Here is a 26,771-nt window from a genome sequence, read left to right as displayed (position 1 = left end):
ACAAAATTTTAAAGCCAAAAGGGCTTAAAGATCTGTCATTCTAAACCCTTACTTTACAGAAGATGAAACAGGGTCTTGACCGAGATCACAAGGCAAAGTACAGGGAGAGCCCAGACCCAAACTCAAATCTCCTCTTAATTTCAGTCAAGAAACTACATCATTCCAGCCTATCAGAGAAGAGGTCTGGCCTGGGTAAAAGATGGTGTCTTTCTACAGCAAGAAAGATATAGATGGGCTCTGTGCCTGGTGAAGAGGGGAGAGATAACTCAGGAAACAGAAAAGAGGTGACGTCAAGTTTTGCCCCCTTTGTAATTGTGTCCAGGAGTCTGTGACTGTGTGTGTCAATGGAAGTTCTCCATATTAGCAGAAGCCAAGTTAAGATAATCAGAAATAGTTTGGAAGGCCACAAACCTCAACTTCCCCTTACCCAGCCCAGTCTCCTTACTTGAGGAACCAACTGAAGTTCAGCTTACAGCTCTTGTTGATCCTTTCACACCCTTCCTTTCTAAGTCTGGAGAAGGAAAGTTGGAAAAGGGGAACGCAATACAAACATAAGAGATTTCCCTATTTCCAGGGTACTTTCAGCCGATTCCTCAGTTATCAACTGTATTCGAAACACGAGAGAGCCACTTAGGGTAGCCATGGAGATATGACTGTCCTCTGTCTTGTTTCCTTCCTTTTCTCTGCTATTAACATCTTTCGCTACGATTTCGGTAAGGCACCCCACTTCTGCTGGCGCTTAGGTTCTGCAGCTTCTCTCTCTCCTCAGGGACGCTGAGTAGGGATTGGGAACACTTTTTAAAATGAGGAGAGCGCGAAAACATAAGAACGAGTGAGGATTTTCTCCAAAAGAGATCAGCACCATCTACAGCCTCCCCTTCTCCAGCCTTGAGGTTTTGGCGTTTGGTCCCAGCGCGGACTACAAGTCCCAAGAGACCCCGCGGCGAGGGTGTCCTCCAGCGATCCTTCCCTCACGCTTCTGGGTAGTGGAGAGAAAGGTTCCGATAGCGGCGCACTGCGGGTTGGTTTGTTTGCAACGGCAGTGACGGAGGTTGGGAGCCTGGCTGACTGCAGGCGGGGGTGTCAAGAGGCGGATTCCTCCTCCCGTCGGCACTGGGGGGCGGGGAGGAGGGAGGCCGGACCAGCGGCCGGGGACCGAGCCGCAAAGACAGAGCGGGCAGAGGCGATGGAGGGCAACGGGGTGCCATGGGGGAGCGAGCCCGTCTCGGGTCCCGGCCCCGGCCCCGGCGGCGGCGGAATGATCCGCGAGCTGTGCCGGGGCTTCGGCCGCTACCGCCGCTACCTGGGACGGCTGCGACAGAACCTGCGCGAGACCCAGAAGTTCTTCCGCGACATTAAGTGCTCCCACAACCACACTTGTCCCTCCTCCCCCACGAGCGGCGGCGGGGCCGAGCGCGGCCCTGCGGGCGATGTCGCCGAAACCGGGCTGCAGGCGGGTAAGGAGGGCAGCCCGGAGGGAGAGAGGGCAGTAGAGGGAAATCGGAGGGCGGACCGCACCCCTGCCCTGCAAAACAAGCCCGAGAAGAGGCAGGCGGAAAGGGGCAGTCGTGCAGTGTGGCCGGGTCCCCGGGCCTGGGCCGGCCGGATCCGGGATGCCTTGGGAGGGCATCCCTCTGAGGAGGGGAGGAGGGGGCCCGCTGAGGGCCCGGCTGGGGGACCGGGAGCCAGGGGCAACCGAGGGCCGGAGTTCCCGGAGCAGCACCCCGGAGACCGGGGTGTGCGCTGACGGAACTGGGCTGGGCCGGCTTTCGGAAAGGGTACCAGTTAATCCGAGGAGTCGGGAAAGTTGCTCTGAGTTGGAGGCGGGCGGGTGCGCAGTTGTGGGTCAGAGCCCCAGTTTAGGGATGGAGCAGAGGCGGCAGGGTGTCCCGGGAGGCCGTGGGACTGTAGTCGGGTGTGTGGGTTTGATGATGTATGTGAAATGTGTTCACACCAATCATGCGGCAGCTCTGTGAAGAGGGGACATTCTCTAAATAGGGTTGGGGGTGGAAATCATATCTGATGGGTGCCAGGGAATTGTCAGAGATGTTGCTCCTGCTTATGGTGAAGAAGAGAGGGAAGGGATCATTTTGGTCCTGAGCCAATGGAGAACTAGCTACTCTTGTTCTTGCATGATTCTTTCTAGGATGTGCCAAAGGCCCCCAAACACTTAAAATCGTGCGTGGTCTTTAATCTTTCCTAACGTCTTGCTTCCTTTTAAACTGCTGTTGGTGGGGAACTGGAGGATTTGTTAACGACTGCGTCTAATTAGGAAATAACTTTAGATCGGAAGAGAGAAGGGACTGGCATTCCATGTAGATAGATCTCTTGGGGACAAAACAGGAAAGAAGTCTGTGGGTTTAATTTAGTGATTCTCAAACTAAAGTGTGCATTAAACTCACCCCAGGGGCGTATTAAGAATGCCATGTCTCATGCTCTAGCTCATTAATTCCGATTGAATAGGTGTGGGAAGTGGGTCCTAAAAATCTAACATGAAAAGAACGTGGAGAGGACGGGCGCCGTGGCTCACGTCTGTAATCCCAGCACTTTAGGAGGTAGAGGCGAGCGGATCACTTGAGGTCAGGAATTCGAGACCAGCCTGGCCAACATGGTGAAACCCCATCTCTACCAAAAAAAAAAAAACTAGCCAGGTGTGGTGGGTGGCGCCTGTAATCTCAGCCACTGGGGAGGCTGAGGCAGGAGAATCGCTTGAAACCAGGAGGCGGAGGTTGCAGTGAGCCGAGATTGTGCCACTGCACTCCATCCTGTGCGACAGAGTGAGATTCTGTCTCAAAAAATAAAATAATAATAGTAATTATAAAAGACAGTGGGGAATGTGAGGCAGGTGGTCTGTTAAAGTCCCTTCAGAACCATGAATTTAGATACAGCAAATCTGAACACGAGGCTCAGAACTGGATGAATTGTTCTAACTTTGGGTGTTAGCTCTTATATTCCCAAAGTTTTGCGCTTAATGTCCTACATCCGACTGGGAATCCACAAATGGTGATAAAAATAAGATGCTAAGATCATGACAGGGCCCTAAATGATACTATTCCATTTAGTTGGTTTGGATTGGAATTTAAAAAGCCTTATTTTATCTTGTAGCATAAAAGGAGGGGGATTACTAGTTTTTCTGAAGTTGTTTTGACATCTTATGTCCAGAAATATGCTGTCCTGGAATGGACTTGTAGAGAGAACTAGTATCTGTGAGGCTACCAGAAAACAGCTGATGAGAAGGGCTAATGTTTTCTGAGACGATCCCCAGAATGTGTACTTTCACCCGCACCCATAACAGTGCTTTCCAGAGGTGTCCCCTGCTCGAAAGTTTCTCTCACACCTTATCTTAAAAAGCCCTTTATTGCTGTTTTTATTTTAAAACAACTATTTATTTTAGACTTGGCTTCTAAAACAAAGAGAATCGATTAACCTCAGAGAGATGGAGGTTTCCAAGGCACTTTGGTTGGCTCTTGTTTTTATTCTTTAAAAAACAACTTAAGACATACAAATATAACTTTGCATTTCGCCTCATTAGCTTTTCCAGTTGACTGCATCACGAACTAATCTTTGCGTATTTAACTCTTTTCACCGTGTGGAGTCTGTCCATCCCAAATAAAAACCTGGGAGGGTGCAGATGGCAGGACTGGGAGCAATTCGGTTTGTTCCATAAAATGCTTCCCTTTCTTTCAGCATGGAGAGTTTGGGGGTAAAAATGCACCAAGAAAAGTTAGTGAGGGGACACTTACTATGTATATTTTAGGGATACATTTTCCTAGCTATTTAGATGGTCATGTCAGAAAGTAGAAACCACTCCTAAAAAGACAACTAGTTGTTGTTCTGTCGTTTACAGGCCATCTTTGTAAGGTCAAGTCCATTCAGAGACTGTCTCAACTTTCTTTTTTAAATTTTTTTGTAAAGATGGAGTCTCGCTTTGTTGCCCAGGCTGGTCTGAAACTCATGGCCTCAAACGATCCTTCCACCTCAACCTCCCAAGGTGCTGGAATTACAGTAATCAGCCACCACACCCAGTCCTCAGCTTTCTTTTGTGAATGTTAGTCTCTGATTAATAGGAACTTGGATGTTGAAGGAACACTCAATTCTTTTATTTATTTATTTTTTATTATACTTTAAGTTCTAGGGTACATGTGCATAACATGCAGGTTTGTTACATATGTACACATGTGCCATGTTGGTGTGCTGCACCCATTAACATATACCTAATGTCATTTACATTGGGTATATCTCCTAATGCTATCCCTCCCCCCTCCCCTCACCCCACAACAGGTCCCACTGTGTGATGTTCCCCTTCCTGTGTCCAAGAGGAACACTCAGTTCTTACCCAAACAAACCTGTAGGTTTTAAACATTATTTCAGAATGGAAGTGTGCCTCTAGGTTGATGTAGTATGGTATTTGAGCAACTGAAAGAAGATCAGGGATTAACTCTCAATTTGAAATGATTGTACTAAAAGGATGGTAACAATAGTAAAACAATTTTCATGTCTATTTATATACCATTTGTAATGCCATATGATACCAAAAATTTTTATTGTCTCACTTTCACCCACAAAAGAGAGTAAAGGACCCAAAATAATATTTTCCTCTAAAATTTTATAGTTCTGAATTCACTGGGGTCAGTGTAGAGGATATGTAATGTACATGGTATTTTAGAAGTTAAAAAGTAAGGCCGGGTGTGGTGGCTCACACCTGTAATCCCAGCACTTTGGGAGGCCAAGGTGGTAGATCACCTGAAGTCAGGAGTTCAAGACCAGCCTGGCCAACATGGCGAAACCCCATGTCTACTAAAAATACAAAAATTAGCCGGGCATGATGGCGCACACCTATAATCCCAGCTACTTGGGAGGCTGAAGCAGGAGAATCGCTTAAGCCCAGGAAGCGGAGGTACAGTGAGCTGAGATTGCGCCACTGCACACCGGCCTGGGCGACAGAGCGAGACTCCATCTCAAGAAGAGAAAAAAGAAAAAAAAAGTAAGTAGAATGGAATTCCAAAATGGTCTTCTGTTTTTAGAGTAGCTTGACCTATACAGAGAAAACTGAATTATAAGTAAAGTTTCCTTGATTCATTTCTTCCCCTGCTGCCCAAATCACTGGCCTTTTCACTTAGCTATAGGGCGTGAGAGCCCTTTTATCTGTTGATTTTCTTATGTCAGAGGGATCAGAAGTAATGAGATAAAGGCTTTGGGCTAGGTGTGGTGGCTCACACCTGTAATCCCAGCACTTTGGGATGCTGAGGCAGGCGGATCACCTGAGGTTGGGAGTTGGAGACCAGCCTGACCAACATGGAGAAACCTGTCTCTACTAAAAATCCAAAAAAATTAGCTGGGCATGGTGACACATGCCTGTAATCCCAGCTGCTGGGGAAGGCTGAAGCAGGAGAATCACTTGAATCTGGGAGGTGGAGGTTGTGGTGAGCTGAGATCACGCCATTGCACTCCAGCCTGGGCAACAAGAGTGAAACTCTTGTCTCAAAATAAATAAATAAATAAATAAATAAATAAATAAATAAATAAATAAAGGCTTTGAGCACTTCTGAGGAAAGGCAGGGTGGAGTATTAAGAGTAGCAGAGGGAAAAGTATTTTTCTTTTTCTTTTTTTTTTTTTTGAGACAGAGTCTCTCTGTATTGCCCAGGCTGGAGTGCAGTGGCATGATCTTGGCTCACTGCAACCTTCGCCTCCCCTGTTCATGTGATTCTCCTGCTTCAGCCTCCTGAGTAGCTGGGACTACAGGCGCCTGCCACCAGGCCCAGCTAGTTTTTTTTTCTTTCTATTTTTAGTAGAGGCAGGGTTTTACCATGTTGGCCAGGCTGGTCTCAAACTCCTGACCTTAAGTGATCTGCCTGCCTTGGCCTCCCACAGTGCTGTGATTACAGCCATGAGCCACTGTGCCCGGCATGGAAAAGTATTTTTCTTGTTTTGTGATCCAGTAAAGTTGCTAGCTGATGCAATTTGTCATAAGCCTCTCAATTTTAAGAAATTGGAGTGGGCCAGGCGCGGTGGCTCACGCCTTTAATTCCAGCACTTTGGGAGGCCGAGGTGGGCGGATCACCCGAGATCAGGAGTTCGAGACCAGCCTGGCCAATATGGTGAAACCCCATCTCTACTAAAAGTACAAACATTAGCCAGGCATGATGGTACGTGCCTGTAACCCCAGCTACTCGGGAGGCTGAGGCAGGAGAATTGCTTGAACCCAGGAGGCGGAGGTTGCAGTGAGTCGAGTTCGAGCCATTGCACTCCAGCCTGGGCATCGCAGTGAGACTCTGTCTCAAAAAAAAAAAAAAAAAAAAAAAAAGATAGTGGAGTGACTTAAATATGTCTTGTTGAAATTCTGTGGTCTGTGCTGCCTTCTTGGAATCCTGGTTTCACCTCGTCCTAACCAAATGATCTTGGGCAAATCACAACTGTGCTGTGCCTTCATTTCCTAATCTGGAAATAGGGATTATAACAGTACTGATCTCTCAGGTTCTTGGGAGTGAATCTATGTGCATGTTTAGAACAGGACCTGGGCTGGACGCGGTGGTGGCTCACACCTGTAATCCCAGCACTTTGGGAGGCCAAGGAGGGCGGATCACTTGAGGTCAGGAGTTCGAGACCAGCCTGACCGACATGGTAAAACCCCATCTCTACTAAAAATACAAAAATTAGCCAGGCAGGGTGGCAGGTGCCTCTATCCCAGCTACTCAGGAGGCTGAGGCAGGAGAATCGCTTGAACCTGGGAGGCGGAGGTTGCAGTGAGTCGAGATCACCCGCTGTGCTCCAGCCTGGGCGAGAGTAGGACTGTGTCTTAAAACAACAAAAAACAAAAAACAGGCCAGGTGCGCTCACGCCTGTAATCCCAACACTTTGGGAGGCTGAGGCGGGTGGATCACCTGAGGTCAGGAGTTTGAGACCAGCCTGACCAACAAGGAGAATCCCCTTGTCTATTAAAAATATAAAACTAGCTGGGCATGGTGGCACATGCCTGTAAAATCCCAGCTACTCGGGAGGCTGAGGCAGGAGAATCGCTTGAACCCGGGAGGCAGAGATTTCAGTGAACCAAGGTTGTGCCACTGCACTCCAGCCTGGGAGGCACAGCGAGATTCTGTCTCAAAAAAAAAAAAAAAAGAAAGAAAAGAACAGTGCCTGGTAAGGTGCTATGTAAGTATTAGCTATTATTCAATAAATATCTGAGTACCTGGTATGTACTGGGCAATGTGCTACGTATGGGGGATAAAGAGTCAAATAAAAAGGGCCGGGCGCGGTGGCTCACGCCTGTAATCCCAGCACTTTGGGAGGCCGAGGCGGGCGGATCACAAGGTCAGGAGGTCGAGACCATCCTGGCTAACACGGTGAAACCCCGTCTCTACTAAAAATACAAAAAACTAGCCGGGCTTGGTGGCGGGCGCCTGTAGTCCCAGCTACTCGGGAGGCTGAGGCAGGAGAATGGTGTGAACCTGGGAGGCGGAGCTTGCAGTGAGCCGAGATAGCGCCACTGCAGTCTGGCCTGGGCGGAAGAGCCAGACTCTGTCTCAAAAAAAAAAAAAAGAGTCAAATAAAGATACTGGCCTTGGCCTTAGGCCGGTGAAGATGTCTTTCCCTTCTATACTTTTAAGAAAGAAAAAATAATTATAATTATCATCAATAATCGTTTATGTTGGATGATGGATTAAAAAGGTCTAAGAAGACCTGAACTTGGTCCTCTAGAAAGGTATAATCTAAACCATATATGTGTGCAACACATAAAACACATACATAAAAAAGCAGAATGCTACGGTAGGTTATAAGCCTTTTATATGAGTTATAATTCTCAGGTTTTTTATAGCTCTTTGCCTTTGGTGAGCTCACAGCTGTGTTTCTCCAACATTCTTCACCTTTTTGTCACACCTTTTAAATGTGCCAGCATTTAAAAAGAGGGGAAAAGCACTAGTGTACTTATTTAAAATAGACATTTTTGGCTGGGCGCGGTGGTTCACTCCTATAATTCCAGCACTTTGGGAGGCTGAGGTGAGTGGATCACCTGAGGTCAGGAGCTGGAGACTAGCCTGGCCAGCATGGTGAAACATCGTCTTTACTAAAATACAAAAAGTTAGCTGGGCATGGTGATGCGGGCCTGTAATCCCAGCTACTCAGGAGGCTGAGGCAGGAGAATCACTTGAACCCAGGAGGCAGAGGTTGCGGTGAGCTGAGATCATGCCAGTGCACTACGGCTTGGGTGACAGAGTGAGACTGTGTCTCAAAATAAATAAATAAATAAATGAATACATAAAATAGGCATTTTCCTTGGTCGTCTTAGACATTTGTATGATAAGAAAGTTTAAGTGGCAGAGTGACATTTGGGGAAGGGATGAAAAGTTGGGAAAGAGGAGATTCTTTAGAGCTTCATTTTATAGAGCTGTCATCTCTATGGGGCAGAGGGGTGGGGAAAAGCTGGGATTGTAGGGTGGAGCACAGTGACAGCAATACTGAGGCTGGGATGGGTGTGCTCTGTGGTTGTTTGCCATCATCTGTTTAAAAGAGTTGTCAGTGCATTTCAACATCTTATGCTGAGCATAAGCTCAGCAAAGATAGTGCTATAGTTTTGGTTCTTACTACTTTTAATAAAAGGTAATCTAATCTAATCATTTTAAAAAAGATTAACAAAATCCCATTTTTCCAAGGATATCCAAAACTTGGTCTTTCTTTCTTAGTTTTCTTCCTGCATGGAGGCAGCATACAGTGGCCAAAAGCAAGCATAGCATTTGAATGAAACCTGAGTTCCTATTCAAGTGCATTCTCTTTTTAACTGTGTGACTTGGGGCAAGTTACTTAACCTATTTGAATCTTGGGTTCTTCATATATAAAATGGGAGTAATAATGCCACATATTATATGATACCATTGATATGAAATATCCAAAATAGGCAAATTTATAGAGATAGAAAATAGATTAGTGGTTGCCAGGGGATGTGGGGAGAAGAAAATGAGCAAATAAGGGGTGACTGCTAATGGGTATTGGATTTTTCTGGGGGGAGATGAGAAAGCTCTGGAATTAAATAGTAGTGATACTTGTACAACTTTGTGAACATACTAAAAGCCACTGAATTGTACACTTAAAAGGGGTGAATTATATCTCAATAAATAAATAAAATGGGAGTGATAACAACTGCCTTACAAAGTTGTTGTGACATTTGAAGATAATATACCTTAAAGCACAGGCATATAATTAGTGCTAAATATATGTGGCTGGCTGTTTGAGTGGTGTGTGTGTGTGTGTGTGTGTGTGTGTGTGTGTGTATGGTGAGCATTGATTTAGAAAGTTAGAACATGGGGTTGGCAGAAGAGTGAGAGGAACAGAAAGATGGAATGTGGGACAGAACAATTTTGAGCTAGAGGCAGATTTAGGTCCGAGTGTCTAGGCTGCCAGTCCAATTCTGCTTCTGCGGCTCTTCCTTTGTTCTTTTCTGATCTGACTATGGGAATACAAAATGCACCCTGGCAGTGGAGAGACTCTGTTACAAATGAGTCATCACCCAGGCTCCACAGCTTGTATGGAACCGTCATTTACTTAGTGGGAGACTATCTGATTGAATAAGTATAATGTGGCACTACCTACTCAGGCTCTTATTCTAGTTTCCACTCCGACATTCAGGGCATCAGACCCCTTGTTGCTGATCTTGCTATCTCCTGCTCCCTGGGAGGAAATGGCCTCCCCAGCCACAGTGGCTGTTTGCACCCTTTCCCTTTTTAGCCTTTCTCCTTCCGAATCTTCCTTTCCTGGGGTAATCTGTTTCCCATGGTACAGGTCTGCCTGGTGTTTTGTTGTTGTTGTTTTTGAGACAGAGTCTCGCTCTGTTGCCCAGGCTGGAATGCAGTGGCACAATCTCAGCTCACTGCAACCTCTGCCTCCTGGGTTCAAGCAGTTCTCCTGTCTCAGCCTCCCAAGTAGCTGGGACTACAGGCGCACACCACTATGCCAGGATAATTTTTGTATTTTTAGTAGAGACAGGGTTTCACCATATTAGTCAGACTGGTCTGGAACTCCTGACCTCAGGTGATCCGCCCACCTCGGCCTGCCAAAGCACTGGGATTACACATGTGAGCCACCTTGCCCAGCTGGTCAGCCTGCTATTAAAAAGGGTTGGGAAATTCTGTCCCCTCCCCTCCCCTCCCCTCCCCTCCCCCTCCCCTCCCCTCCCCCCTCCCCTCCCCCCTCCCCTCCCCTCCCCCCCTCCCCTCCCACTCCTGTCCCCTCCCCCTCCCCTCCCCCCTCCCCTCCCCTCCCCCCTCCCCTCCCCCCTCCCCTCCCCTCCCCTCCCCCCTCCCCTCCCCTCCCCCCTCCCCTCCCCTCCCCTCCCCCCTCCCCTCCCCTCCCCCCTCCCCTCCCCTCCCCTCCCCTCCCCCCTCCCCTCCCACTCCTGTCCCCTCCCCCTCCCACTCCTGTCCCCTCCCCTTCCCTCCCCTTTTCTTATTTTATTTTTTAAGACAGTCTCACTCTTGTCGCCCAGGCTGGATCTTGGCTAACTGCAACCTCTGCCTCCTGGATAAAAGTGATTCTCCTGCCTCAGCCTCTCAAGTAGCTGGGACTGCAGGCATGCACCAACCACACCTGGCTAATTTTTTTTTTTCTTTTTTTTTTGGTAGAGACAGGGTTTCACTGTTTTGACCAGGCTGATCTTGAGCTCCTGGCCTCAAGTGATCTGGCCACCTTGGCCTCCCAAAGTGCTAGGATTATAGGCATGAGCTCCCATGCCCAGCCTGCCTGCTTTTAAAAGAGAAAATATTGCCTTTAAGCTTATTATAATTTGCAATATGTTTAGTCTTAAAAGTCATTACTGATTTCAGTATAGTTAGTTCTTCAGCCTTGCAAGTAGTTTTTAAAGAAGGCGCGGATTTAAATAAAAATCCAATCTGGGTTTTATATTTTGTTTTGCTCTGTCTACTTTCTCCTTTTCTTTCTCCATGCTTCTGTTCCCTGTTTTACTAGGTTAAGAGAACAGGGAATCTTTCTCCAATAAATGCACTTCTCAAAAACAATTCTTTCAGAATAAAACCTAAAAAAAGTTATGGAAATAAAGGGGAATATGAATTTTACCTTATACCTGTTAGTCAGTTAATATAGGCTCTGCTCATACAGATCATGCTTTTATTTACTTTCTTTTCTTTCCTTTTTTTTTTTAAAAAAAAAATTTTTAATTGCATTTATTTTAATGCTAAATTTACTCCTGTGTCATAAGTTTTTGTTTCTTCAGTTTCTTCTGGGATAACTTTTTCTTCTGGGCAACCTCCTCTTTTGGTTTAGGAACAATCTGTTCCTTTTCTGTAAGGATCATCTCAATGTGGCAGAGAGAGCACATGTATGGGTTAATCCGACCATGAGCTCTGTAGGTCCAGTGGTGCATCTTAGGTGCTTTTTTCACTTGGATATATGCTGAATGACCAGAGAATCTACATCTAAACCCTTCAGTTCAGCATTACTCTCTGCATTTTTAAGCATGTGCAGCAAAAATTCAGCAAGCTTTTTGGGCCACTGACCTTTTGTCCAGCCCCACTGCTTGGCCTGGGCAAACCAACCAACTCCACCATTGTAATGTTGGAATGGTACACGCTGTTTCTGTAAAGTGATGTCTTTCAGATACTTCGTGGCTTTTCATATACGCGTACCCTTGATGGCCTGAGAAGTGTCACGAGTATTCTTTTTTTTTTTTTGAGACGGAGTCTCGCTTAGTTGCCCAGGCTGGAGTGCAGTGGCGTGATCTTGGCTCACTGCAAGTTCCGCCTTCCGGGTTCATGCCGTTCTCCTGCAGCCTCCGAGTAGCTGGGGCTACAGGCGCCCGCCACTACGCCCGGCAAATTTTTTTGTATTTTTAGTAGAGACGGGGTTTCATCGTGTTAGCCAAGATGGTCTCGATCTCCTGACCTTGTGATCCGCCCGTCTTGTGATCCAGCCTCCCAAAGTGCTGGGATTACAGGCGTGAGCCACCGTGCCCGGCCTAAGTGTCACTAGTATTCTTGAAGTGAACACGAAGATTTGAACCTCTTGATTTGCATGATTTTGTGGGGTTCTCTGGGTCAAGTGAATAGTGAACCATTTTCACAGCTTACCTCAGGCCATGTAGGGGAAGAGGCCCCTTCCCTTCCCCCTCTCCCCTCTCTCCTCTACCCTCTCCCCTTCTGTTCTCCCCTTCCCCTCTCCCTTTCCCCCCATCCCATCTCCCCTCCCCTTCCTGAGTTTCCCAAGTTTCCTTTCCTGAGTTTCGTTCTTGTTGCCCAGGCTGGAGTGCAGTGGCGCAATCTTGGCTCACTGCAACCTCTGCCTCCCGGGTTCAAGCGATTCTCCTGCTTCAGCCTTCCTGAGTAGCTGGGATTGCAGGCATGCACCACCACGCCCAGCTAATTTTGTATTTTTAGTAAAGACAGGGTTTCACCATGTTGGTCAGGCTGGTCTCGAATTCCTGATCTCGGGTGATCCTCCCATCTTGGCCTCCCAAAGTGCTGGCATTACAGGTGTGAGCCACCGCCCCCGGCCTTTTCTTTTGTATAATTAGCTGTGAATATGTTTGTATTAGTCTGCTGACAAGATTGTGTACCCCTAAGGGTAAAGAGTATGTTTTACTCATTTTGTACCCCCCGTAGTGCCTACCATAGTGCTTTGTACATAATGGGCAAATAAATATCTGTTAAATTATTTCCACAGCTGGTGGATATTGGAATGATGTTTTGAAATTAAATGCAATTTAATTCCTTCTTTGGAAGGGCATTTTTTGGCCCCATAGAACATAAGAATTTTTGTAAATTTATACGTATTTTACCCTCTGGGCCCCTAAAAAAGAACAATGATAGGTGACTCAGCATTTGATAGGTGACTAGTTAGGCTGCAGTTGCATTCTTTTTTTTATTAAAAAAATTTTGCTTTTAATTTTGTGGGTACATAGTAGGTCTCTATATTTATGGGACACCTGAGATGTTTTTTTTTTTTTTTTTTTTTTTTTGAGACGGAGTCTGGCTCTGTCACCCAGGCTGGAGTGCAGTGGCGCGATCTCGGCTCACTGCAAGCTCCGCCTCCCGGGTTTACGCCATTCTCCTGCCTCAGCCTCCCGAGTAGCTGGGACTACAGGCGCCCGCCACCTCGCCCGGCTAGTTTTTTGTATTTTTTAGTAGAGACGGGGTTTCACCGTGTTAGCCAGGATGGTCTCGATCTCCTGACCTCGTGATCCGCCCGTCTCGGCCTCCCAAAGTGCTGGGATTACAGGCTTGAGCCACCGCGCCCGGCCACCTGAGATGTTTTGATACAGGCATGCAATGTGGAATAAACACATCATGGAGAATGGGGTACCCATCCCCTTAAGCATTTATTCTTTGAGTTACAAACACTCTAATTACTTTCTTTAAGTTATTTAAAAATAGACAATTGGGCTGGCGTGGTGGCTCATGCCTATAATCCCAGCACTTTGGGAGGCTGAGGCGGGTGAATAACATGAGGTCAGGTGTTCAAGACCAGCCTAACCAACATGGTGAAACCCCGTCTCTACTAAAAATACAAAACTAGGCGGGTGTGGTGGCACACACCTGTAATACTAGCTACTCAGGAGGCTGAGGCTGGAAAATCACTTGAACCTGGGAGGTGGAGGTCGCAGTGAGCGGAGATCACACCGTTGCACTCCAGCCTGGGCAACAAGAGTGAAACTCTGTCTCAAAAAAAAAAAAAAAAAAAAAAAATTATTATTGACTATAGTCGCCCTGTTGTGCTATCAAATAGTAGGTGCAGTTGCATTCTATGCCAGTATCCCAAAGAATTATTTTCATGTTCCAAAGAATGACTTGCATGCAATGCCAGTAGATCTGAGCTTCACCATGATATGGCAAGTAAATTGTTAATATTCATTCACTCAGCAAATCTTTATTTAATGCCTGACTCTGTACTAGGCACAGGTCACACATTGGTGAACCACTCTATCTGACTAACTGAGATTATTAATTCCAATTGATGTTATGAAGGAAAGAAGGATTAGTGTTTCATCATGTCCCTCCCAGAGGATTTTCTACAAATTGGTTATCTACTTAACCATTAGTTGTCTTTGAGTGGGTAGAAGTGTAGGGCATATGGAAAGTTGTAAGATTAAATGGCATTGATAAGAATAGGAGTTGAGGCTGGACGCAGTGGCTCATACCTGTAATCCCAGCACTTTGGGAGGCCGAGGTGGGTGGATCACCTGAGGTCAGGAGTTCAAGACCAGTCTGGCCATGGTGAAACCCCATCTCTACTAAAAATACAAAAAATTGGCTGGGTGCGGTAGCTCATGCCTATAATCCCATCACTTTGGGAGGCCGAGGTGGGTGGATCACCCGAGGTCAGGAGTTCAAAACCAACCTGGCTAACATGATGAAACCCTGTCTCTACTAAAAATATAAAAAATTATCCGGGCATGATGGCGGGTGACTGTAATCCCAGCTACTTGGGAGGCTGAGGCAGGAGGATCTCTTGAACCCAGGAGGCGAAGGTTGCAACGAGCTGAGATCGGGCCACCGCACTCCAGCCTGGGTGACATAGCGAGACTCTTGTCTCGTTAAAAAAAAAGAATAAGAGTTGAAATGTTCTGCCCACTTTCTGATAGTAGAGGAAAATCAGCCTATTTTCTCTTTGATGGAAAGATTATATCATCTTGTTTATATGGTTCAAATGCAGAATGCATTTATGAAGATTACTGTTAGAGCTTCTCTCATTTCTGTCTGTCTTAGAAGTTACAGACAAGCCAGTAGGAAAAGTACGAGGTGTGGGTGGATGTGGTTTTTTTGGTTATGATTTTAAGACCTAAGGTTACTTTGCTCCTTCTTACAGGAAAATAGCCTCTAGGGATGATGGGGTTTGCTTCCTACATGGTGCAGGGAATCTGAGTAGTGTCATTCATAATAAGACTATAGAGGGTGAGTTCATGTGGGGGTGCAACTTTTCTATTTTACCTCTCAGAGCTCTGACTGGAGTACCCTGGGAGGATGTCCAGTCTCAGTATAGGCCATTCCCAGGTTTGAAGGTTGATTCAGTTCTTTGCCAACCTATGAAACCTGGAACTTGACACTTACGTGACCAGAGGAGAACAGATGTAGAAATGCTTAAGATATGTGTCTCCTTGCTTTGAGCTATAAATGAGACTCTCTGAGAAAGTTCCCTTATGCGTAATGTTCCTCCAAAGTCCAAACCAAAACTCTTGAAGGGCAAGTTGGTCAGAGCATGGAGACTCATCAGTATCCCCTGCGGATTCTGGTTGAAGTGCCTGTCAAAGGCAGTGCGTTTTTCTGTTTTCTTCTCTAGGCAGTGTGAACAGCTTGGATGTATTCCCCAGCTGTGTGCCACGTGGCTGTGGGAACCTTTTGACCACCACTTTCTTTCCAGTTGGGCTTTATTACAACATGCTTCCGTTCCCTGGGGTGGTGTGCTCTGGGCTCAGGATGGTGGGAGTAGGACTTGAGGATTGTTTTGCTTTTCACTTGTCAGTTGTCCCAAAGAATTATGTCTAGGTTATATATTTATAAAAGCCTTTGATTTTTTTTTAATTCCACTTCTTTTAAAAAATTACTTTCATCCCCAAAGTGTCTAATTTTAGTTTCATCAGATTAAGAGCTTTAGTGCCTGGGAAACTGAGGCAGAAGAATCGCTTGAAACCGGGAGGCAGAGATTGCGGTGAGCCGAGATCACGCCACTGCCCTCCCACCTGGTGACAGAGCGAGACTCTATCTCAAAAAAAAAAAAAGCTTTAGTGCCTTATTTATGCCAGACAAATTTCAGTTTAGATCTTTTTTTTTTTTTTTTTTTTGAGATGGAGTCTCGCTCTGTCGCCCAGGCAGGAGTGCAGTGGTGCGATCTTGGCTCACCACAACCTCTGTCTCCTGGGTTCGCACCATTCTCCTGCCTCAGCCTCCCAAGTAGCTGGGACTACAGGCACCTGCCACCATGCCTGGCTAATTTTTAAAATATTTTTAGTAGAGACGGGGTTTCATTGTGTTAGCCAGGATGGTTTCGATCTCCTGACCTCGTGATCCGCCCCCCTCGGCCTCCAAAAGTGCTGGGATTACAGGCTTGAGCCACCGCGCCTGGCCAGTTTAGATCTTTTTAAAAATCTTTTCTAGTCTATTTAATGGGGAGACAATTTCCCAGGCTTTTTTTTTTTTTTTTTTAAATCAAATCAAACTTGCCAGAGCAAAGACTAAGGCCCTATCACAAATGCAGCTAGGTTACAAGACTAGTTTAAATAAAAGCTCTTTCTATTCAATTGAGAGGGACAGTGAGTGAACCAGTATGGAGTTTACGTTTTAGAAATATTCCTTATGATATACTCTAGCCTCAGCGTTTAATATTATGGCAATATCGAGGTGCAAGGAGGAATGTGGGGAAATACAGCTAGTAGAAGAAAAGTCATTCTTAAGTTTTAGTATATAAGAACCCCACTGAGGAAACCTCTTTCACTTTCTCCTGATTGAACAACTGACATGCTCTTCTGGTTCTGTCCCATGGAGATAATTGGAAAAGTTTTGCTGCTTCAACTTGGAAAAATGGTTTGTTGGTATAGGATAAAAGTAGTTAGTGTATAGTGGCGATATAGTCTCTAACACTAAGTAAACATAAGGGGTCACTACAGGCAGTGCAAAGTCAAAGTCAGGCTTCCCCTGGTGGTTTCTTTTCTTTTTTTTTGAGATGGAGTTTTGCTCTTGTTGCCCAGGTTGGAGTGCAACGGCGCGATCTTGGCTCACCGCAGCCTCCACTTCCCGGGTTCAAGCGATTCTCCTGCCTCAGCCTACCAAGTAGCTGGGATTACAGGCATGTGCCACCAAGCCCAGCTAATTTTGTATTTTTAATAGAAACGAGGTTTCTCCATGATGGTCAGGCTGGTCTCAAACTCCCAACCTCAGGTGATCCGCCCTCCTCGGTCTCCCAAAGTGCTGGGATTACAGGCATGAGCCATCACGCCTGGCCTGGGTGGTTTCTTATTTAATGAACCTGATGGTTACAGGCAACTTTTATCAGAGTGTCCTATACTGGAACATCATGTTGGTCTATACTGCTTAGACTTGTGGATTTGGATTCTAAGTCTGATTCTAAACTGCTTACTTCAGTGCCTTGAACTACATCAGTGCCTTGAACTCTCCAGACTCTGAGCAAGCAATAGTAAATATCACAGGAAGATTGATGAGATGGAAGGTAATGTGCAGGGCAAAAGTGGAGACAGTGAAGAAACTGTTATTATTCAAATCCTATTACTGTTGTATTTGATGTATTTTTTTTTCCTGCTGGCTTTTCTTGTCAAGTAAAATCCTATCTCTTGATCTCTTTCCTCTGAGATCAAGAGCTGGATACGCTTTACTAGGTATACCTTTGGATCCTAAAAAAAATTATTTTGAAATAATTTCAAACATACGTAAGTATTGCAACAACAATAAAAGAGTTCTAATACCTGCTTCCTGCAAATTTTCTAGTTATTAACATTTTCATGGATTTGTTCCATCACCCAGTCTCTCTCCCAGTCTCTCTCCTTCCTGATGTATATTAGATATAGTCTTTTAATGAAACTTTTGAGAGCTGAATGCAGATAGTTTTTCTCATCTCCTCTAAACACTTTAGTATGCATTCCTCCCAAACAAGGATATGCTTCTATGATCATCATACGGCTCACCAAATCAAGGAATTAACCTGGGTTCAATACTACCATCCAGTCCACAGACCCTGTTCAGGTTTTGCCAACTGTCCCAACAATGTTTCCTTTTTTTTTTCTTTCATCACAGGGTATATGATGTCAACTCATCCCTGGAGATGTTTTCTCCACCTTAAATTCACCATTTTTAGGGCCAGGCACGGTGGCTCATGCCTGTAATCCTAGCACTTTGGGAGACCGAGGTGGGTGGATCACCTGAAGTCAGGAGTTCAATACCAGCCTGGCCACTGTGGTAAAACCCCATCTCTACTAAAAATACAAAAAAAATTAACCAGGCATGGTGGTGCATGCTTGTAATCCCTGCTACTTGAGAGGCTGAGGCAGGAGAATTGCTCGAACCCAGGAGGTGGAGGCTGCAGTGAGCTGGGATGATGCCATTGCACTCCAGCTTGGGCAACAAGAACAAAACTCCATCTCAAAATAAATAAATAAATAAATAAATAAATAAAATAAAAAAATTCACCATTTTTTCCTTTGCAATTGATTAGTTTGTGAATTACCATTTTTTCCTTTGCAGTTGATTAGTTTGTGGAGAGGTGTTCTTATATTTCATTGATACCCTGTTTCTCAAAAAACCTCCTTCCAGTAGACCTGGCATTCACTGATAACTCCCACCTGTCTCGGTGATGGGGTTTTTTTGTTGTTGTTGTTTTCTTTTTACAGGCAAGGTCTTGCTCAGTTACCCAGGCTGGATGGAGTGCAGTGGTATGATCATAGCTCACTGCAGCCTTAATTTCCTGGGCTCAGGCAATCCTCCTGCCTCAGCCTCCCTGGTGTCTGGGACTACAGGCACATGTCACCGTGCTTAGCTAATTTTAAAATTTTTTGTAGAGATGGAGTCTCACTATGTTGCCCAGGTTGGTCTTGAACTCCTAGGCTCAAGCGATCCTCCTGCCTCAGCCTCCCGAAGTGCTTGGATTACAGGCATGAGCGACCATGTCCAGCCCAATGGTGATGTTTATATCCATCATTGCTTCTATATGTATTAGTTGTAGTCTATTGTAAAGAAGAGCTTTCCTTTTCTCTTGTTTATTTAATCAGTGTAGACTTGTGAATTTTTTCAATGGATTGTAATATCTTCCTATCACTTTTTATTTTTATGCATAAATTGTCCCCACTTTGGTGAGTAAGTTTCCCTTCAAGCTGGTTCCTGTGTCCTTTTGACATATTCCCACCTTTGGATCATTGTTAATGCTTATAAACTGTTATACACTGCCTTCCAAATGCCAGAAACTAAGCCCTCTGTGAAGCATGGGGTTGACTTCCTTCAAGGAACTACTTCCATCTCTGCGTCCCATACATTAAAGCCTCAACTGCCAGCTGCGATTCTGTTCCCTCTGTAGTGTGACCAGTCTCAGGAGCAGTTTCACCCAGAAAGGAGCTTCTTCAGCATGCTGCTGAGTGTGTTCCCATTTCACATGGCTCCCAGGGAGTATCAGCCTCTAGGGAGGCGGTCTCCTCTCCCCAGGTGCCAATACTATCTGCTTCTTAAAAGCTGTGAGAGATCTTAACATGGCCCTGACATAGAACAACTTTAGAGAGACTTCTGCGAACTTGACTTTTCCGATTCCAGCAAGAGCTTTGGCTACTAGAGTGCATTTCAATCTCTAATCTTCAATAACCATCCCCTTCAAATGAAATAGCGTGTACTACTTGGTCCTGAAGGTTCTGAAAGCCAGACTACCTAAGCATCTGTTTTCCTTAAATGAGAGTACCTCCTATGTCAGTCTTTCAAATTTAGCTGAAGGTCAGAGAGCTTGTTTGGGAAGGATAAATAAATATTTCTGGACTGAATTTTTTCTCTCTCAGCCCCTGGAATTTTGTAGTTCAGTACTTCGAAGCTTGTGGTAGAATTGACTGTAGTAGAAAGACTATATAAGATTACTTTCTCAATTTAGGATTTGTTCTTTACTTTTGGTACAGATAGTAAAAAATAAAACATCACTACCAATTTGTGGAAATGCATATTTGTGTCACTGGTTGGCTCAGTTAACTATAAAATCCTTGGTTTTTCTTTCTTTCTTTTTTTTGTTTTTTTTGAGGCGGAGTCTCACTCTGTCGCCCAGGCTGGGGTGCAGTGGCGCGATCTCGGCTCACTGCAAGCTCTGCCTCCCGGGTTCAGCCATTCTCCTGCCTCAGCCTCCCGAGTAGCTGGGACTACAGGCGCCCACCACCGCGCCCGGCTAGTTTTTTGTATTTTTAGTGGAGACGGGTTTCACCGTGTTAGCCAGGATGGTCTCGATCTCCTGATCTCGTGATCTGCCCACCTCGGCCTCCCAAAGTGCAGGGATTACAGTTGTGAGCCACCGCGCCCAGCCAATCCTTTGTTTTTCATTCACTTTCAGAGGGGACTTAAGTTGACTTCCCATAAAAGCATGGAAAGTTCAATGTTAGAAGTGATATGTTTGGCCGGGCATGGTGGCTCACACCTGTAATCTCAGCACTTTGGGAGGCTGAGGTGGGCAGATCACCTGAGGTCAGGAGTTTGAGACCAGCCTGGCCAACATGGTGAAACCCTGTCTCTACCAAAAAAAAAAAAAAATTAGTGGCACTTTCCTGTAGTCCCTGCTACTTGGGAGGCTGAGGCATGAGAATTGCTTGAACCCGAGAGGTAGAGGTTGCCCTGACCCGAGATCATGCCACTACACTCCAGCATGGACGACAGAGCTGGGGTTTTGGCACGCACCTGTAGTCCCAGCTATTTGAGAGGCTGAGGCACAAGAATCTCTTGAACCAGGGAGGTGGAGGTTGCTATGACCTGAGATCATGCCACTGCACTCCAGCCTGGGTGACAGAGCTGGAGTTTTCTTTTTTTGAGCTCTGTCTCTGTCTTTTTTTTAGGCCAGGCATGGTGGCTCACGCCTGTAATCCTAGCACTTTGGGAAGGTGAGGTGGGAGGGTCACTTGAACCCAGGAGTTTGAGACCAGCCTGGGCAACATAGTGAGACCCCATCTCTATTAAAAAAAAAAAAGATTTTTAAAACTACTGAAAGAGGGAAATCCTTGGGTACCAGGAACAAGTATTGCAGTAATAACTCTGTCAAGACCTGAATTAACTCTGCAGTCCATGTTAACTTTATGAGCTGCAGTAGTATAATAAAGCAAAAGTATTTTCTATTTCACCGACTCTTATAGTGCCTTCCCTACGTTGGACATGGACTGTACCTTAAGAGGCTTTAGTTACCTTTCACGAGTATGTATTACTGATTGGTAGTGGCTGAAAGGTGTGATAGATTTCCTCACTCATCTTAAGGGTCATAGTCAACACTTCTCTAACAAAAGACAGGTTAACAAGAGAAAAGCATAACAAATTTATGTGACACAGGAGGCTTTAGAAATGAAGTCTCAAGGACCCAGGGAAAACTGTCTGTTTTTATGCTTAGGTTTGATGAAGAATTCACTGCCGTATAGAAAGTGATTGGACAGTAAGACATGATCTAATGGTAACAGACTGAGAAACCCACCAAGACTGGTGTGCTCAGGTCATTCTTGGGCTCTCTATGTAGCATTCCTTCCCCCAGGTTATGGGATGGGACAGGACCTCTCTAGAATGCCGGTCTTCAGAGGACAAGAGAGTGACCTTTCTAGTTTTATGGCTTGCTTCAGAGAAGAGGGTTTCTAGTTAGTTCTTTTTTTTTTTTTTTTTGAGATGGAGTCTCATTCTGTTGCCCAGGCTGGAGTGCAGTGGCATGATCTCGGCTCACTGCAGCCTCCACCTCCCAGGTTCAAGCGATTCTCCTGCCTTAGCTTCCCAACTAGTTGGGACTATAGGCACATGCCACCATGCCTGGCTAATTTTTGTATTTTTAGTAGAGGTGGGGTTTTACCATGTTGACCAGGCTGGTCTTGTAGTGATCCACCCACCTGGGCCTTCCAAAGTGTTGGGATTACAGGCATGAGCCACTGTGCCTGGCCAGGGTTTCTAGTTTCTATGGTCTTGAGGAAGAGGAATTCTGGTTTCTATGAGTAGCTTAGGGGAAGAAAAAGGGGAGGCAGACAGGAGGCCAGGAGAAGGTCAGAGAGCAACCTTGCTTCTGAGGCCTTCCAATCTCCTTTAGTTCAAAGTGCTCAGCATGCCAAAGCACCATACTTTGGGGTATTGTTTTCTGAGCCTGATGGGATGGAAGTAGGCATGAAGGAGAGTGTATTGCTACAAATCGATTGCCATTACCCCAGAAACAATTTAAATAAAATATCTATCCTAAAGAGTCACTAGCAATGGAAACAGGTCATGAGTATTTCCTCCCTCCTGTCGTCTCTTTTCAGAGTAGTCACCCAAACAATAATACACACTGACTGTTGAGTGGAGCATTAAGAATTTCTCTGAAAAGAGTGTACTGTTGCTGTTAGCAAAGAAGCTTTAGAGATCTCAGGTAGAATAACGTTTTTTGAAAGTGTGTACCAGCCAGTGGTCATGCTGCGGTTTTCTCTATATGCTTTATTCCTCATGGTTTGAGACAACTTTCGTAGGGATTATATCAGTCTGCTTTACATTGAGGTCCTACAGTTACTAAATCGCATTTGAACCCAGATTGGAAAACAACGTGGTGTAGGGGGCATTGTCTACTGGCCCCCAGAGATCTAAGTACAGTTCCTGCTTATCTCTGCAGTTCGCTGCTCAGAGAAATGGGGAAACCTGAGCTGTTTTTTGTTTTTTGTTTTTGAGACGGAGTTTCGCTCTTGGCACTCAGATTGGAGTGCAATGGCGCTATCTCGGCTCACTACAACCTCTGCCTCTCGGGTTCAAGCAATTCTCCTGCCTCAGCCTCCCGAATAGCTGGGATTACAGGCATCAGCCACCATGCTTGGCTAGTTTTTGTATTTTTAGTAGAGATGGGGTTTCACCATGTTGGCCAGGCTGGTCTCGAACTCCTGACCTCAGGTGATCCACCCGCCTCAGCCTCCCAAAGTCCTGGGATTACAGGCGTGAGCCACCGTGCCCAGCCTGGTTTGGTTTTTTGAGCATCCATTTCCTCATCTTTATTATTATTATTTTTTGAGGCAGGTGACTCACCCAAGAGAGTCACACAGCAGCGTGATCACAGGTCACTGCAGCCTCAATCTCCCTCGGGTCAAGCAGTCTTCACACCTCAGCCTCCTGAGTAGCATACCACCATGCGTAGCTGATTTTTAAAAAATTTTTAGTAGAAACAAAGGTGCAGCGGGGGTTGCTCCCTTTGTTGTCCAGGCTGGTCTCTCACTTCTGAGCTCAAGCCATCCATCCATGTTGGCCTCCCGAAGTGCTGGGATTAGAGGCATGAGCCACCACTCCTGGCCCATTTCTTCATTTTTAAATGGAGTTAATAATAGTCTTTGGTAGAATTATGAGCTTTAAATGAGACGAAGCAAATAAAGTGACCAATACATATAAAGGGCTCAATAAATGTTATCTAAAACAAAAACCAAAATGGGTTGCTGCTTTAGTTGTTCTTCTCTTTCATCTAGCTTGAAACTTTTGTTTAGAAGTAAACAAAAAATCAAAATCTGTATTTAAGAACAACCACCAAGAACAACAACAACAACAAAAGCCTTGGTTTGCACTTAAGACGATTTGGTATGAATTTTCTCCCAGCCAGAGTTGGCAGGGTTAATGTGCGCCAGCTGAGAAGCCATGCTGTTACCTTCTGGCAGCCCATATGCAGATGCTGTTGTATTAATTACAAAAGAAAACTCGATTAACTTGGAAGTCCTTTAACTGTCAGTGAGGCAGCTGCTCCAGCTCTGAAACAGGTTTTCTTCCTCCCTTCTACTGTCAGTCTATAGCTTTTAATCTCTTCTTTAGAGAACTGGTGAGACTGCATTGTAGGTCCTCAGAGCCCCTGGCTAGTTCAGTCTACTTTTTGATCTGCAGTTATAGTGGTCCAAGGGGCGCTTGCATAGATTCACATAATTTAAAACAAGATAAAAACAACCAGACCAACCACCCATCCCCCTCACATCATTGTTCTTTCAGCAGTTAAAACCTGGCATTTTAAAACTGGAAAGCATGTTAAAGATGATCTAATCCAACTCCACCCCCCTGCATTTACCGATGAGCATTTCAAGGCTCAGAGAGATCGAGTGGATTGCCAAGGTCACAGAGCTAGTCAGAGTGGCAAAGCATGCCTTCATTCTCATGCTGTTCCCGCTTCCATATTGCACTCCACATCACTGAGCAGTGTGCTCAGAATCCAGGAGTAAAACCATCTGCTTTCAACTTCATTTCTCTCCAAGCCCTTGTTCAAATCTGGTAGAGATGTCAGATGGATGAAAAAGCTAAAGATTTAGTGGGAGAAGCAAAGGGCTTGGATAGTGACGTGTTGGAAAACAGAGACAGTGATGTTTGCCATAGACTTCTAACAGTGTACTGGGCTCAACTTCAGCACCCTTTCCTATTGCACTGGTCTTTGGTTGGTTTGACAGTAGCAAGTTTATTTGTGGTGACTTTTTGTAGGAAAGATGGAGGTGGGGAGTGTTCATTGGGGTCAGATGAATAATGGGGTGTGTCTGCTGTGGTTTTGGCTGATGCAGCCTGTTTCATTGGCTGTCCTGTAGTTGACACTTTGTCTCAGAGGTGCAGATGCTTTCTCCCTCTGGTCCTGAAAAGTGATTTAGTTGGTTTTCTTCTCTATTATCCACTCTCCTGGTAGTAGCAGTAACAAAGGTTAGTTAGGTTTGTTGGTCTTTTTGTGATGAAACCATTTTTATTATAAGAATTTAAAGGTTGTCAGTATGCATTCACATGTAGACACTTATGTGAAAATCTGGGGAGGACTGGGAACAGAAGAAAGCTAGGAAGTGTAGATGAGGGTGAAGACACTCTAGCTGGACTTCTCACTGCTCAAGCTAAGACTATGGTAGTTAAATTCCACAAGATGAATGGAAGGGTCCTGTTCTTGTTTTTTTTTTTTTTTTTTTTTTGAGATGGAATCTTGCTCTGTTGCCCAGGCTGGAGTGCAATGGCACGATCTTGGCTCACTGCAATCTCTGCTTCCTGGGTTCAAGCGATTCTCCTGCCTCAGCCTCCCAAGAACCTGGGATTACCACCATGCCCGTCTAATTTTTTGTATTTTTGGTAGAGACAGAGTTTCGCCATGTTGGCCAGGCTGGTTTCGAACTCCTGACCTCAGGTGATCTGCCCGCCTCCGCCTCTCAAACTGCTGGGATTACAGACGTGAACCACTGCATCTGACCGAAGGGTCCTATTCTTTATCCACATGAAGGAGGTTTTTAGGAGTGATGGTTGCTCTTAAACTATTCATCATGATACTGGACTTTTCAAAGTACTCAGTGGGTTTGCTTACAGCTTTCTATAGGTAGCTCTCCCCACTAAATGGATTCTCAGACAAAACAAACAGATCTGTAGCATTAAGCCCTTGGTATGTGTCAGGCATTGTGTTGGGTGTTGAGGATGAAATAGGATGGTTCTTCCTGCTTTTGATGATTATAAACAGATCATTAGAATAAAGCATGGTAAGTGTTCTGCAGTTGTGAATAAGGTATGAAGGGACTCAGGACTGGCTTGCTGCTGCTTGTTAATGACCACACAAGCAATTGGCTGTGTCCTCTTGCTTTTAGGTTGTAGATCAAAAGAGCAGACTAGTTGTCTGGTGTTACACTCTTGTATTTAGTAAATACCGTTGCACAGAATTATATACTTAGTTAACTCTGTTTGGTTTTTGAAAGGAACTCATCTCTTTCCCAAGAGAGTAGATTGGCTTGTTTCAGTATCCTTATAGACAGAGAGATATGAAAAGAAGGGCCCTAATGAAATGCATAGAGGGATTTGCGTGAACACAGACCTCTTTAACCCTTTTGGCATTACTGTTTGTGGAAGAGAAGGATGCTTAGGGATTTGAAATTGTAGCTGGGTAGGTTCACTCTGAAGTAGAACCACTTCTTAATTGACTCAGGCCTCTCTTGCTTCAATTCCGGCAACAAACAAAATAAATGGCCTACAAATAATTTAATGCAGCTTATGGTTAAGTGACTAAAACAAATACTGTTTCAGTTAGTGCCACCCAAAATTTCAATTATGATGGATGTGTTTGGCTCAAGGATTGTCCTTTTTGTAGCCTAAGAACTGTGTGTCTGTGCTGTTCTGAACAAATGCGGGAATTGCCTGAATCTTAGAGGTAGGCAGACACTGATATTGAGGGAATAAGGAAGCGATATAATTCAGACTGAGAATTTCAGTGAACTAATCGGGTTATTTTTCCCAGACAGAGATTCTCATTCTTTAGGAAGCTTGTTCTGTCTTGAACATTATTTGAATGCGTTTGGGGAAGTTATCCATTTAAATTAGTAGTAGTTGCCTTGAAAGGAGAAGTTTTTTTGTTTTTGTTTTTGTTTTAGATTTTTATTTTATTTTTTGTACAAAACATCAGGTTGGTGAAAAACAGATTTTTTAATTGACACATAGTAATTGTACATATTTATAGGATACATGTGGTATTTATAGGATACATGTGGTATTTCGATATGTGGGTAACAATGTGGTAATGGTCAAATCAGGGTAATTGGGATGTCCATCATGGAGAATGTTTTTGAGATAAATCACATCTCTTTCTAGATTTGCCTAGATTTTATCCTAACAGGCAGTTATTTCCCTTTGTCCTATTTAGGGTCTTGTCTCCCATAAACAGAAGGAATGTGATTTGATTAGGAGGTATTGATGTTAATTGAGCACCCCAGTGTTTTAAGGAAACAGATGACTTGGCAGCTGGGATGTTGTCACCAGCTATCAGAGCGATGAACTGGAAAAGATTCTAGAGCTTATGCAAACCTGAATAGCATTTCATTTTATACATTTATACATTTTATGTATTTATAGCTCATACATTTAGTAGTAAAATATGTCACAGTGAAGAACATAAGCTAAAGCCACATATGGTAGATAAATTTAAAAGGGCTCTATAGTGCTGTATTATGTGCTACATGATGGCATCTTGGTCAACAAAGGTACAGTATTTTTAGCACACCTTTTCTATGTTTAGATATGTTTAGATACACAAATACTTAAGATTGTGTTACAGCTATCTATAGTATTCAGTACAGTAACATGCTGTACACGTTTGTAGCCTAAGAGCAATAGGCTACACCCTATAGCCTAGGTGTGTA

At 44.9% G+C, this 26,771-nt stretch overlaps 1 protein-coding gene across 6 annotated transcripts in view; it reads left to right on the top strand.

The window, feature by feature from the left end:
* The first annotated feature begins 985 nt into the window (after positions 1-985).
* The window catches only part of DSTYK (dual serine/threonine and tyrosine protein kinase), a 71,700-nt gene continuing 45,914 nt past the window's right edge, over positions 986-26,771 (top strand). For all 6 annotated transcript variants that reach the window (XM_005540578.5, XM_005540576.5, XM_074034237.1 and 3 more), the window contains exon 1: positions 986-1,457. In XM_005540578.5, coding sequence (XP_005540635.1) covers positions 1,187-1,457 — 271 coding nt within the window. In that variant the 5' untranslated portion in view covers positions 986-1,186. The remainder of the gene's footprint in view (positions 1,458-26,771) is intronic.

The sequence above is a fragment of the Macaca fascicularis genome, chromosome 1 (genome assembly GCF_037993035.2).
Source record: "Macaca fascicularis isolate 582-1 chromosome 1, T2T-MFA8v1.1".
Classification (NCBI taxonomy): Eukaryota; Metazoa; Chordata; class Mammalia; order Primates; family Cercopithecidae; genus Macaca; species Macaca fascicularis.
This window is presented reverse-complemented; position numbering and strand designations above follow the sequence as displayed.